The sequence below is a fragment of the Myotis nattereri genome, assembly GCF_964212035.1.
Source record: "Myotis nattereri genome assembly, chromosome: 16".
Classification (NCBI taxonomy): Eukaryota; Metazoa; Chordata; class Mammalia; order Chiroptera; family Vespertilionidae; genus Myotis; species Myotis nattereri.
The window spans coordinates 26311857-26325364 of NC_138091.1; the positions used below are offsets into that span (position 1 = coordinate 26311857).

At 39.4% G+C, this 13508-nt stretch overlaps 1 protein-coding gene across 2 annotated transcripts in view; it reads left to right on the forward strand.

The window, feature by feature from the left end:
- Positions 1-771: 771 nt before the first annotated feature.
- The window catches only part of SUZ12 (SUZ12 polycomb repressive complex 2 subunit), a 44557-nt gene continuing 31820 nt past the window's right edge, over positions 772-13508 (forward strand). Inside the window, exons 1-4 of one of the 2 annotated variants that reach the window (XM_081109603.1) lie at positions 772-1285; positions 3846-3892; positions 3980-4044; positions 9808-9876. In XM_081109603.1, coding sequence (XP_080965729.1) covers positions 1006-1285; positions 3846-3892; positions 3980-4044; positions 9808-9876 — 461 coding nt within the window. In that variant the 5' untranslated portion in view covers positions 772-1005. The remainder of the gene's footprint in view (positions 1286-3845; positions 3893-3979; positions 4045-9807; positions 9877-13508) is intronic. The other variant, XM_081109604.1, reaches the window with a different exon arrangement.

A 13508-nucleotide genomic window follows, 5' to 3' on the forward strand; every position in this document is an offset into this window, starting at 1 on the left:
GCGGTCGTCGGGGGTGGGTGGGTGGGAATAAAACATCTAGGCTTTGCTTCCAACCTAACGGAGGTTGAGCAGCCACCACCTCTCTCGTGAGCGATCCTGAAGCCGCACGGACCCCACAAAACATCGTTTTCCCCGCTTCATAGTTGACTGGACATTCCTGTGGCACATCAATCGCTCCCTTTGGTGGAGCCCAGTCGCACCACGACCCCACCCCCGTCCTCAAGGGCTTTGCCGGGTGGGACCCGGCCATGGGTGGCCTGAGGCACGTGGTGCCGAGGGGACAGGGGACTCGATCACGCCCGGGGAACCCCTCCAAGGAGAAGCGACCCGACTCCCCGGCAGGCCCCCTCCTATGAAGTTAGAGACTCGATGATCAGTAATGGATCTCGGTTCCTTTTACAGGCCCCTCGCCCCCAGGTCCTCGGAGGCCCGCCTCCCGTCAGGGGTCCTGTCCTCCCGGGGACGGGGACCGACGACGCTCTGAAGGCGAGAAGCCGCTCTCTAAGTCGCTCTCTGGGTCTCTCTCTCTCCCCACAATGCACCGGGGCCAGCAGGAAGGCCGCTCCGACCCCTAATTTTCCCGCGAATTCAGTTCAAAGAGGCGGCCGGGCCCGCGGTCGGCAGCGCGCACGGGCCAACCAAGCCGCGCCTCCGCGAGAAGAGCCTCCGCGTGACTGACGGGGCAATCCGCGGGCCAACGGGCTGGGCGGCCGGGCGGCGCGCGCTCCCGCCGGCCAATCAGAACGCCGGGCGGGGGAAGTGGGCGGGGCCATGCCGGGCTAGGGTGAGCAGCCTCGGGAACGGAGCGGGGCTCTCCGGAGGAGACACTTTTTTTCCTCCCTCCTTCCCTCCTCTCCTCCTCCCTTCCCTTCCCCTCTCCTCCCCTCTCTCCTCCTTCCCCCCTCGGTCCGCCGGAGCCTGCTGGGACGAGCGGTTGGTATCGCCGGCGCTGACTCTCCGGGGCCGCCCGGCGGGTAGCTGGCGGGGGAGGAGGCAGGAACCGCGATGGCGCCTCAGAAGCACGGCGGTGGGGGAGGGGGCGGCTCGGGGCCCAGCGCAGGGTCCGGGGGAGGCGGCTTCGGGGGTTCGGCGGCGGTGGCGGCGGCGACGGCGTCGAGCGGCAAATCCAGCGGCGGGGGCTGTGGAGCCGGCGGCAGTTACTCGGCCTCCTCCTCCTCCGCGGCGGCGGCGGCGGCAGCGGCGGGGGCTGCCGTGTTGCCGGTGAAGAAGCCGAAAATGGAGCACGTCCAGGCTGACCACGAGCTTTTCCTCCAGGCCTTTGAGAGTGAGTGCGTTTGAGCCTTTGAGGGCAGCGATGCCTACTCTGGCGGCACCCGGGGGGTCGGGACGCTCGGGCTGGGCCCCCCCTTCCTCGCCGGGAGCCGACTTGATTTGGGAGCGGAGGGCGAGATGGTGGAGGGAGCTGTTCCGCCTTCAGGGGTGACGGCTCGAGGGGGCCCGAAGTCTGGGGTCCTCGGGGAAAGTGGAGCAGGAAGTGCAGGTGAGGGTCCCGACTGCCCTGAGATGCACACACCAGAGGTGAGGCGGCGGGGCCTCGCGCGGGGAGCTGGCTGCTTGCAGCTGAGGTCGCCGCTGGGCTGTCGGGCTGCACGGTCTCCATCTGCAGTCGGACCCCAAGACTAGTTCTCGTTCTTCCCCTGCCTTTCGTACTCTCGGAGCACAAGGGAGGTTTCGGGGAACAGATTAAGTCTGTGAAATCGACAAAATTGCCATTAGTCTGAAATGCCGACGCACCCCCTTCCCACCACCACCGCCATCCCATCCCAACCCACCACCACCACCTAGAAAAAAGAAAAAGAAATACCGGTGCACGCACTCGGTGTGCATAGGAACATGGCACCTTGGGATGCTGGAAAGCTCTCCCGTCTGTCCGCCCATTTCATGGATACGCAGACTGAGACCCGAGTGTTGGAGCGTTTCACTCCCCGTGAGACGCTCTCTCTCTCGGGAAGCTGCCCGTCGTCCTGGTCTTAATTCCGGATCGTTTTCTTAGGTCAGTTTCTGCCTTGTGGTCTGTTTCGAGGGCAAGACTGCGACCTAATTTGGAAAGGGGGACAAACAATAGAATTTATTAAAAAGAAGCACACAACTGTAAATATGTTCAGCTGCCCTGCGATTGGTTTCCATTTTGCTTTTGTGTGAATGCTGTAATTTGGGTGATCTGTAACACCGCCTTACAAAACTTGAATAAACTCCGCTGTGCCGCTGAAGGTCTTTATTTACAATTTTTCCGTGGCATATGTTCAGGGCATGGTATCAGCTGTACTTGGAAAGACATGGTACATTGTGTAATACCTTTCTTTCATTCTCGCACGAGTGCTTCCTGAAATTCTAGTTGGAATTTAATACAAGGATTGTCAGTTTTTATTGAGACCTATATTCAACCTTAAGGGAGAGTCACATTATTTTTATTTTCGCTTAATTTCAAAAGCTGGCGAGGATTTAAATTGGAAATACGGTGGAGAACTGAAGCTCAGTAATGACAATAAACATTCCCATTTGTACCCCTTCTAAAATACAATCTTTTAGTTTTTTTAGAACAAAACTAAACAAGATTAAGTGGATATTTGAAAAATTATTTCTAAATGTTGAGAAGATAAGTCCGCCAAGAAAGTGTTAGCTATTTTTTTCTGGTGAGTCTGCCGTGGAGAAGTGAACTGCCATTAAGAACTAGATTTAGCCACAAAACAACTTGATTCTTCTCTAATATTGTCCTTCGTTTCAGATAAGTTTAAATGCTTTGATGTATTTAATAATGTAGTCATTTAGTCCATTTTGATATTGCTTTATTTAAAGGAACAATACTAATAGATCAATAATGTAACAGATTATGGTATTGTATATGAAATATTTTCTATCTATAGCCTAAGTCCTTATAACAAATTAAATTTTAATTAAACTCAGAATTAAAAAGCTTTTGGTAATCTGTCAATTACTTTAAAAATGTGTTGAGGTAGTATTTATATGTTGAGGTAATATTTATATTGAGCAAAATAGATAAAAATGAACTATAACAAGAAATATTCATTGAAAAATTTATAATTTGCTTTTCAGATTTCTTTCAATGTTATTGACTTTCATCATATGTTATTAGGACATGTAGGAAACAGTTTCATTCTGTTTTGGCTGACTACTATACATTTTTTAAAAGACTGATCAAAACGTAGAAACTTCACTTTTATTTGGCATCAATAAGTGGTTTTTTTTTGTTGAATGCAGCTACCTTATTTCAGCTACTTTTGGGAGGGGGAAGTGGTTTATAGTTTAAATTAGCTAAATTAAATTAATGTAACTACTTTTCAATTCTGCATACAGATTAGTTTCAAAAGTACCTACCTTAGTCTGGCTGCCATGGCTCTGGTTGAGGGTCCACCTATGAACCAGGAGGTCACTGTTCGATACCTAGTCAGCGCATATGCCCAGGTTATGGGTTCTATCCTCAGTGGGGGACAAGCAGGAGGCACCAGATGAATGATTTTCATCATTGACATTTCTATCTTTCCCTCTCCCTTCCTCTCTGAAATCAATAAGAAATTATTTTTAAAAAATAAAAAGTACCCACCTTAGAAATGCAAGGCTTAAGAACAAAACTGTGGAGCATCTTAAATTTCAAATAAATATAGTTGAATTTTGTGAATGTATACCAATGCACTGTCTTTTGAGCTACAGTGCATACTAATATTCTTGATGTAAATATTTAGTACATGATTTTCATAACAGGTGACTAGTTTGTACTGATTACATGGGCTGGATTGGTATTTTCTTAACAACTTGATTAATAAGTAAATTTAGATAATGTTTGGGTTTTGTTTTCTGTCACCCAGAACCAACGCAGATCTATAGATTTCTTCGAACTCGAAATCTTATAGCGGTAAGTTATCAATAAAATTCATCAATATTATTTTTTTCTTAGAATTTCATCTATTTAATTTTAATATTTTTAAAACTTTTTTTATAGCCAATATTTTTGCACAGAACTCTTACTTACATGTCTCATCGAAACTCCCGAACAAACATCAAAAGGTACATTTTATGAGTCTTATTTCAAGTTAACCAAACCATGTTAAAGTTTTGTTTTAAAGTAGTATTTATAATTAAAATAATATGAAAACTTAGGTAAAAGAGTGGCAGGTTGAATTGTTTGCAAATTGATCATTTTAGTAAATTTCAGTTTATTACCATTTTTTCCCTAATAGAAATGATTTAGTAGTGAAGTGAATGAAATGATTTTACTGATTTACGTTTTCACTCTTTGCAACTAGTTATTTTCAAGTTTGATAGAAGTTGAGGATTTAAATATTAACCAGAGGGCTCAGGGTAACTATCTTTGATGCATAAGCCTAATAGTTAATTTTTTTAACACATTTCGTACCGCTCAGGAGTTTTCTCGTGTTTCGCGTGCCATCTGTTAAGGACCGCACACGAGTGTTCTCGTTTTTCACGCCCATGGAAAAAGGAGCGAATCTAGATACTTAACGTAAATTTTGTTTGGTCCCTCTTCATAGAGGAAAATGTTTTACGCAGTACCATACGTTAAAAAAGTACTAGGAACTTTAATTGTTTGTTTTTGTAAATAAAAATGTTATAATTATTGAAAACAACACCTAAAGTGCATTATCATGATTTAAATAACATGCAGTTTGCCCAAAAACGTGTGGTCCCTGGCGTATGTCTTAGAGATTTCTATGCGGTACGCAATGTGTTAATATTTCTTATCTGTTCTAGCATTAAAGAATTTGCTTCTATATTGATAAGTTTACAAAGTGTCATATCTTTGGTGGTGGTCTTACTAAAGTGGAAATACTTTTTTATTATTCATTGATTAGAGAGAGAGAGAAAGGGAGAGAGAAATTGAGAATCATCGATTTGTTCCACTTAGTTATTCATTCATTGATTGATTTTTGTATGTGCCCCGACTGGATGTTATTAGGACGATGCTCTCTAATAATTAAGCTACCCAGCCAGGGCCAAGAAATACTTTTGATGTCAATGGGATGAGTGTCCTTAGAAAAAAATAAATCTTAATCACTTAGTCTTAAAGTGGAGTCTAGAAGTATCAGAGCTTATATTTGCTTTGTAATATTTAAATTTTTTTTAAAGATTTGTTTTATTGATTTCAGAGAGGGGGAGAGAGATACCAACATCAATGATGAGAATCATTGGTCGGCTGCCTCCTGCAGTCCCCACACTGGGGATCGAGCCCACAACCTGAGCATGTGCCCCGACAAGGAATCGAACCGAAATCTCCTGGTTCATAGGTCAATGTTCAACCACTGAGCCACACTGGCCAGCCTGTAATATTTAATATTAACCATATATAATTTAATGCTAGTTTCTTGTCCTACATGCAGGGTTACTTATTAAGCATATCAAGTGAAATAACGTTTTTACTAAGCATTTGGTGTCATCTTGCCTTGGTAAAACAATTACGCTATCTCAATAGACTTTATTTATTTTTAAATATATTTTATTGATTTTTTTACAGAGAGGAAGGGAGAGGGATAGAGAGTTAGAAACATCGATCATCTGCCTCCTGCACGCTCCCCACTGGGGATGTGCCTGCAACCAAGGTACATGTCCTTGATCGGAATCGAACCCAGGATCCTTGAGTCCGCAGACTGATGTTCTATCCACTGAACCAAACCGGTTAGGGCTCTCAATAGACTTTAAAGTAAACTTCTTTTAGGTCTCCTTTGGAGACTCCTACTGGTTATTAAGTCAGCATTATGATGTTTTGTTTTGTGTTTTAATATATTTTTATTGATTTCAGAGAGGAAGGGAGAGGGAGAGAGAGAAAGAGAAAGAAACATCAATGATGAGAAAGAATCACTGATCAGCTGCCTCCTGCACACTCCACACTGGGGATCGAGCCCACAACCAGGGCATATGGCCTGACCGGGAATCGAACCATGAATTCTTGGTTCATTGGTTGACGATTAACCACTGATCCACGCCGGCCGGGCCAACCATCATGTTTTTTATAGCAAGGCATACTTTAGCTTTGTAGATAAACCTAGGTGGATTTGAAGGATTGAAATGTTAAAAATATTTGTCTTCTGGTAATGTTTCTGAATATATATAGAGAGAGCATTGCATTTAATAGGTGAAACTTAATTAAATAATTAGGAAGAGGGTGGTGAATCAGGCAACAGAATTAAGTCTGTGCGCTCTTTACCTGTCAGCTTCATTATTTCTATGCCTGAGTTCAACAAACTTTTTCTGTAAAGGACCCAGATAGTAAATACTTTAGGCTTGTGGTCTATGATACAGAATTGAGGATATTCAGTGGGATGCAGTACTTAACACAAAAAGAGAGAAAACAAATGTCTACAGATTTTTAATTGATGAAATTCAAAATACTTGGAGTTGAGTATAGTGTTTTTAAATATAGGCCTACTGGTGGGCAGTATGGGATTTTTTTATTTTTGTGGGGTGGGGAGAGATAACAGCTTAATTGGGGTTTAGAATTAGTGTTATCTCATCAAGTCAATTGCAAATATTTATCTGTAAAAACCACTCTTAGATTGTGGGTTGTGTAAAAACAGGCTGGATTGATTAAATAGTGGTTAATTTTTCCCTGTATTTTAAAATATATATATTTTTATTAATTTCGGAGAGGAAGGGAGAGGGAGAGAGAGATAGAAACATCAGTGATGAGAGAATCATTGATCAGCTGCCTCCTGCACATCCCCCACTGGGGATTGAGCCCCCAAACCCGGCATGTACCCTGATTAGGAAATCGAACAACACTCAACCTCTGAACCACATTGGCCAGGCTTTCCTGTAGTATTTTTTTTTTTTTAAATATATTCCATTGACCTCTCTACAGAGAGGAAGGGAGAGGGATAGAGAGCCAGAAACATCAATGAGAGGGAAACATCACAAGGTACATGCCCTTGACCGGAATCGAAACCGGGACCCTTCAGTCCGCAGGCCAACGCTCTATCCACTGAGCCAAACCGGTTAGGGCCTGTAGTATTTTTAATATGGAAGGTTGGCAGGGTTATCATCTAGGATGTTGCCTAATTTATATTTAAAAGTGATTAACTATTTTCAAAATAAATTAGAATTAATCCATAAATGGATAAAAACTATATTTATTTAAAGCCTAACTTCATAATTTTCTTGTCATGTTTGTTTATTAGACTATTTGATTGTCTCATTATGGGATATGTTTCTGTCATCTGCTAATGGGTGGAGGCAGTTTTTAAACTTGCGCTTAATTTATTGCCCTGTAGGTAAAACATTACCTTTTGGGGAAGTTCTGAAGCAGTTTGCCAGCCAAGAAACATAAATTCCACTTAGTTATTTCCATATAAAAATGCTTTAGGAAAAAAATGCATTAGGAATCACTTAATTCTTTTGTTATATCCCTGGCCTATATAAGACATTAAGACTAATTTTTTCAAATTTTTATTTTTTTAATCATCACCCCAGGATATTTTCTCCATTTTTTTTTTTTTAAGAGAGAGTAGAGGGGAGGGAGGGAGGGAAGGAGAGAGAAAAACATCAGTGTGTGAGAGATACATTGATTGGTTGCATCTCGTTCACACCCCAACCTGGGCAGATCCAGCTTGCAACCCAGGTATATGCGTTTGACCGGAAATCGAACTCGCAACCTTTTGGTCATTGGTTCGATGCTTGTCAACCACTGAGCCAAACCGGCCAGAGCATTAAGACTGATTTTTAACAAATTACACTACAACTTATATCTTCAAATGAATGCTGTCCTGTTCAAAGTAGTTGGTATTTAGCTCCGTAATTGTAGTCTTTTTACAAACGGGTTTTTTTTTTAACTCTTTTTATAAAATTGCTTTTAGTATTACCCCTTTGCTCAAAATGTTTTTGGAACTAGCCTTGTACTTTTCACTTCATAGATATATTCAAACTCTATAGGTTAACACTACACTGACAACGTGGAATACTGGTGAGGAGAAGGACATCTTTTATTGAATTTATTTTACAGTTTTATGTTAGCTGTTTTTTAATCCTCCCAAGAGATTTCCTAAAACTTCTTGAATTTAAAAATACTTTTCTTGGATGACTTTTTGATAACTATTTCCCCTTTTAAATCTGACCTAAGTAGTGGTATCTTTCTAAAGAACAGAAATATTTGTTGCCCGGGTGTTGGGGCTGCTTTTATATAGTTGCTTATGTTTTTTTTCTCCCCCTCAAGGAGGAATGGGTCGTTTTTATGATCTTACCTGTTTCAAATGGTTGTTAATATTCAGTTCTCTTTTGTAGAACGCCGTAATTTTGGAAGAGATGAACCTTGTGATTTAGTCTTTTCTTCAACAGACAGAATTTCATCTTAATCATTACATTAACACTATTGTTAAAAAGCTTTTAGTAGTTTTACAACCCTCCTCAGTGGTACATTTCAGTATTTATTAATTATTATTATTTACATTTCAGTCTTTATACTGAAAAGTCTTTGTGAGTAGCCTAGAGAAATCTTATGTTTTTCTTCTTTCTTCTCTCTTATCTGTGGAGATTGAAAATGTATTGCCCTCCTTCATAAAGTACTTCTTACTATACTCTATTGGACGAAACTTTATTATCGAAGTTTTCACTAACTCTAACGGTAAAGAGAGAAGCTTTTTTTTTTTTTTAAAAAAAAAAGAAAGGTCTTTTGTTAATGGAGGCTATTCACCTGAACTATACATTCTATCAATTCTGTTCTTCCTATCAGTATTTTACTGCAACACATTTACATTAACATTTCTCTGTTGATAATTTTTATTATAGCAGTTGTGTACAATAGCTGATTTTGAGGAATGAAGGTATTAGTAGTTTCTAGTATCTGAATTCAAGCTTTACAAAGTAATTAATGCAGAATACGTTAAACTTTTCAAGTCCTAAATTTGAAGAGACTGTATGAGTATAATGATAAATATTTGTTCCAATTAACATGTTATATATCTAGACTTTTAGCCTCTATTTCTAGAATATTTATAGAAAACAAGCTTAAGATGAGGCTTGTTTTAGAATCCATTCTTAAATTGCATTCTTAAGTTCTTGATTTAAGTTCCTAGTTTGTGGAAAAATTACTCTTTTCTCAAACTTGTCAAGTTAAAAGCTAGTAATATTTTTATGATTTGATGGGCATGTTCCTTAAACTTCAAAATTTTTTCATGATGACGACAACCATCTCTTTAATATGACATTGTGTAATGTTAGCCATTGATAATAATCTTTGAGGATATTGTTAACTTTATATATTTTTTTATAGAATATTCATTTTTATGTGATAGTGCTAGCACATATTTGTCAGGTTACTTAATAAAAGGATGAATGTTTCTAAGTATACATAATTTGCATTTGTTTGGCTCAGTCCAACAGATGCTTGAATATCTACCAAGTATAAGGCACTATGCCAAGCATTATATGACTTTTCTTTAAAAAAAGCAATCTCTGTCCACCAGGAGCTTATAATATAGCAGGAGAAATAAAATATTTATACAAATTTCACATTTAGGAAACTAAGTGTTAAAATAATTATAAACCTATGTGCCATAGGTAAGGAGAAATAACCCCAATTAAGGTTTGGGAATAATTACAAAAGGTTTCATGGAAAAATTAGCATTTGAGGTGGTACTTGAAGGCTTGTCTGCTGTATTACAACATACACTGTCTCAGGAATATGCATTGTTATGGCTAACCATAGTTTACCTTATTAAAAATAATAATCAGATTTCCAACTTGCCTATTATAGTGACAATAAAGTGTAATTTGTTTGTTTTTCCCAGTTGAGAAGTGATTATTTTGTTTATCTGTTTCTTCCAGGAAAACATTTAAAGTTGATGATATGTTATCAAAAGTAGAGAAAATGAAAGGAGAGCAAGAATCTCATAGGTAAGATAACCTACATTAAGTGACATACTTGAGGAAAGAGTAAAATGATAGTGATCTTTTCCCTAGTGATTACCTCAATATTATAAGGACTTAGAAGGAACCTTAGAGGTCACTTGGTCCAAATTCTTACACAAATCAGGAATTACTTCCTCTGTACCATCCCTGGCAGAGAATCCTTAAGCCTCATCTCGAATACCTCCAATGCTGAGAACTCAATGCTTTCTAAGGCAGCTATGTTCATTATCAGTTATCTCTATTTCCAGTTTCTTAAATTTTGAATCCCAATTTCTGTAACTTCTGCAGTTGGTGTTAATGTTATAATTCATATAAGGAGGGATGGATACTCACATTTATTTAACTATATGCTAGGTGCTGTGCCAGGTGCCTCACAGCAGCATATCTCTTCTAAGTATCATTTTCACATCTGAGAGAGGCTCTCTTTTTTTTCCATTTTGTCTTTCCCCTTATTTACATCATTCAGGCAAAATATTCCTAACTTCATTTTGTATTCAAAATATGTTTATAACATGGTAGTTTAATAAATTTGACAATTTGGGCCGAAACCGGTTTGGCTCAGTGGATGGGGCGTCGGCCTGCGGACTGAGGGGTCCCGGGTTCGATTCCGGTCAAGGGCATGTACCTGGGTTGCGGGCACATCCCCATTGGGGGATGTGCAGGAGGCGGCTGGTCGATGTGTTCTCTCTCATCGATGTTTCTGACTATCTCTCTCCTTTCCTCTCTGTAAAAAATCAATAAAATATATTTAAAAAAAAATAAATTTGACAATTTGGGCAGAATCTACTTATTGTATGTTTTCAGACGTGACACCCAGAACTAATTTCCTAAATGTCCTAATAGCTGCCTAGGCTAGACAGTATGTTTCCACTCCTAGATGGTAGTATTCTATTTAGTCCTTTATATGTAAACTAAAGAAAGTTAAATACTATTCTAAAGAGAAACAGGAACTTAGGTGGTATTCATTCATTGACTCATTTTAGGGAGAATGCAAAACTAAAAATACTAGGTTTAAAAAAAAAAATAGAGTTGAAAAAATTGCCACAGTGGATTTTTCTTTTTCTTTTTTGAAACATTTTTATTGATTTCAGAGAGGAAGGGAGAGGGAAAGAGAGATAGAAACAATCAATGATGAGAGAGAATCATTGATTTGCTGCCTCCTGTACACCCCGTACTGGGTATGGAGCCCACAACCTGGGCATGTGCCCTTGACTGGAATCGAACCCAGGACCCTTCAGTTCACAGGCCGACGTTCTGCCAACTGAGCCAAACCAGTTAGGGCTTTTTTTCTTTTGAAGTTTTAAATCATATCTTACCAATATTTGTATAGGCTACGCACTGATTTAATGATGCTTCCTGTATGGTTTCTCATTTTGGTGACTGGTGTAAGATGTCATTTTTGCAGATGCTTATATTTAAAGTTTGGCTTTTGAATTAGAATATTTTGTTACTTGAATTATAAAATCACATTTTTTATTTTATATCCTGCAATCTTATAAGACAAAAGTATAATTTCTATTTCCATATCTAGGCAATCCTGACTTGTAAATAAGCTTTGATGGTCTGTTCTAGAAACTGAAATCACTGATCTTTACTTAATCTATTCCTGCCTACAAAGCACCTTTCAATGCAGGAATATTCCCAGTGCATGTGCACTCTATTCTTTGCTTGAATTTTTATTCCATATTCTTGTCTGGTCATTTATCCTGGACAAAGCTCTTGGGATCCTCAAGGCCTTTTTTACTAAAAAGTGTAAGCTGTGTTCTGACCTCCCTGCTTCTTTTCTCCTGAACACCTTGATAGTTTGCCCTTCAGGTCTTTCAGAGTTCAGGTGAGAAGGAAGAATGAACCAAGAAAAGCACATTTAACCCTTTTCATCTTCTCTTTCAAACTTCTACCTTCATCACTGCTAAACCGTATTACTATCTCTTTGTGACATTGTCTTAGATCAGTGGTTCTCAACCTTCCTAATGCTGCAACCCTTTAATACAGTTCCTCATGTTGTGGTGACCCCCAATTTCATTGTTACAAATTGAACATAATTAAAGCATAGTGATTAATCACAAAAACAATATGTAATTATATATGTGTTTTCCGATGGTCTTAGGTGACCCCTGTGAAAGGGTCGTTCGACCCCCAAAGGGGTCGCGACCCACAGGTTGAGAACCTCTGTCTTAGATAAATATTACAGGGAGTAATATTTAGAGGGAGTAGGGAGTCTTGTGAGGAAGATAGAATGTGCTGGTTAATTATTTTTGAATAATGACAATAATTTTGTTCTTTTTGACCCAGTGGTTCAATAATTAGACCAATAATATAACCAGCTCATAGCAACATTAGAGATTTGCATAGAATTCCTGCTTGTTATTTTGAAAAACAACTTTTTCAGTCTTTAAGCTCCAGCTGGGATATTTCATTGAGTTGGATATTTCAACCCCCAAGATTTTCTTTCTTTTTTTAAAATTGATTTCAGAGAGAGAAAGGGGCTGCCTTCTGCACACCCACCACCAGGGATCAAGCCCGCATCCCAGGCGTGTGCCCTGACCAGGAATTGAATCATGACCTCCTGGTTCATGGGTCGATGCTGAACCATTGAGCTACACTGGCCAGGCGCTATTTTATTTTTTAAAACCTAACTCTGTTGGAGCTGACCATGCTTAATACCCAGCAAAAGCACTTTAGACCAAGGGGATGTATTGAGTTAATGTGCTAGCTGCTTCAACCCACACCCCCCAAATGTCTCAGTGGTGCTCCTGGAGTCACTAAAACGAATTGGGAAATTCTTTCATTTTAAGTTTACCTCCAAAGCCTTATATTTGTTAAATGACTTCAGTGTAATTCTCATCTCAAATTAGGTATAATCCTATTGTTTACTAAATTTATTACACAGGATTGTAAAATGTTTCTTAGACACCAATATATAATGCCAGCACTAAAAACTTTGCTTGTAAAATAGTTGATCAAATTCTCTTAGAACAAAACAAATCTTTGTTGTTCCATAACATTAATTACTAGTAGTTAACATTTTAAATCATATACAAAAAAGCATCTCTTCCATCTATATTTTTATTCTGGACGATTTCAGATGTAGGAATCTTGTTCAGTTTAATTGCCTCCTGGATTTGTTCAACAGCTGTAATATGGGAGTCTTCTATTGTAACTTATGTTCTTTTAGCACTTCCAAAGTTGTAATAGTTCCACTCCCAAACACAATGTATTTCATGCTACTAAGTTCTAGGGGAATATCACAAAAAAGCTCCAAAGTTCCAGAGAAATATCAAAATATACAAAAATAACATAGTACTACAGCCCAAAAGTTAGAATAATGAAATGCCTGGCCTATTTATGACATTTATAGTGACGTATAAACCAAACCAAATTCCCAGCATTATCCGTGCAAAATGAAGTTGCTGTTCCAGGATTTTTTAATGTAATTTCTACTCTAAATAGTTGTCTTACTAGTCACAGATAATTGCAGAAATTTACTAGGGCAGGGGTGAGGAACCTTTTTTCTGCCAAGGGCCATTTGGATATTTATAACATCATTCTCGGGCCATACAAAATGAGCAACTTAAAAATTAGCCTGCTATATTTGATCAAACATTTAATTAACTCCT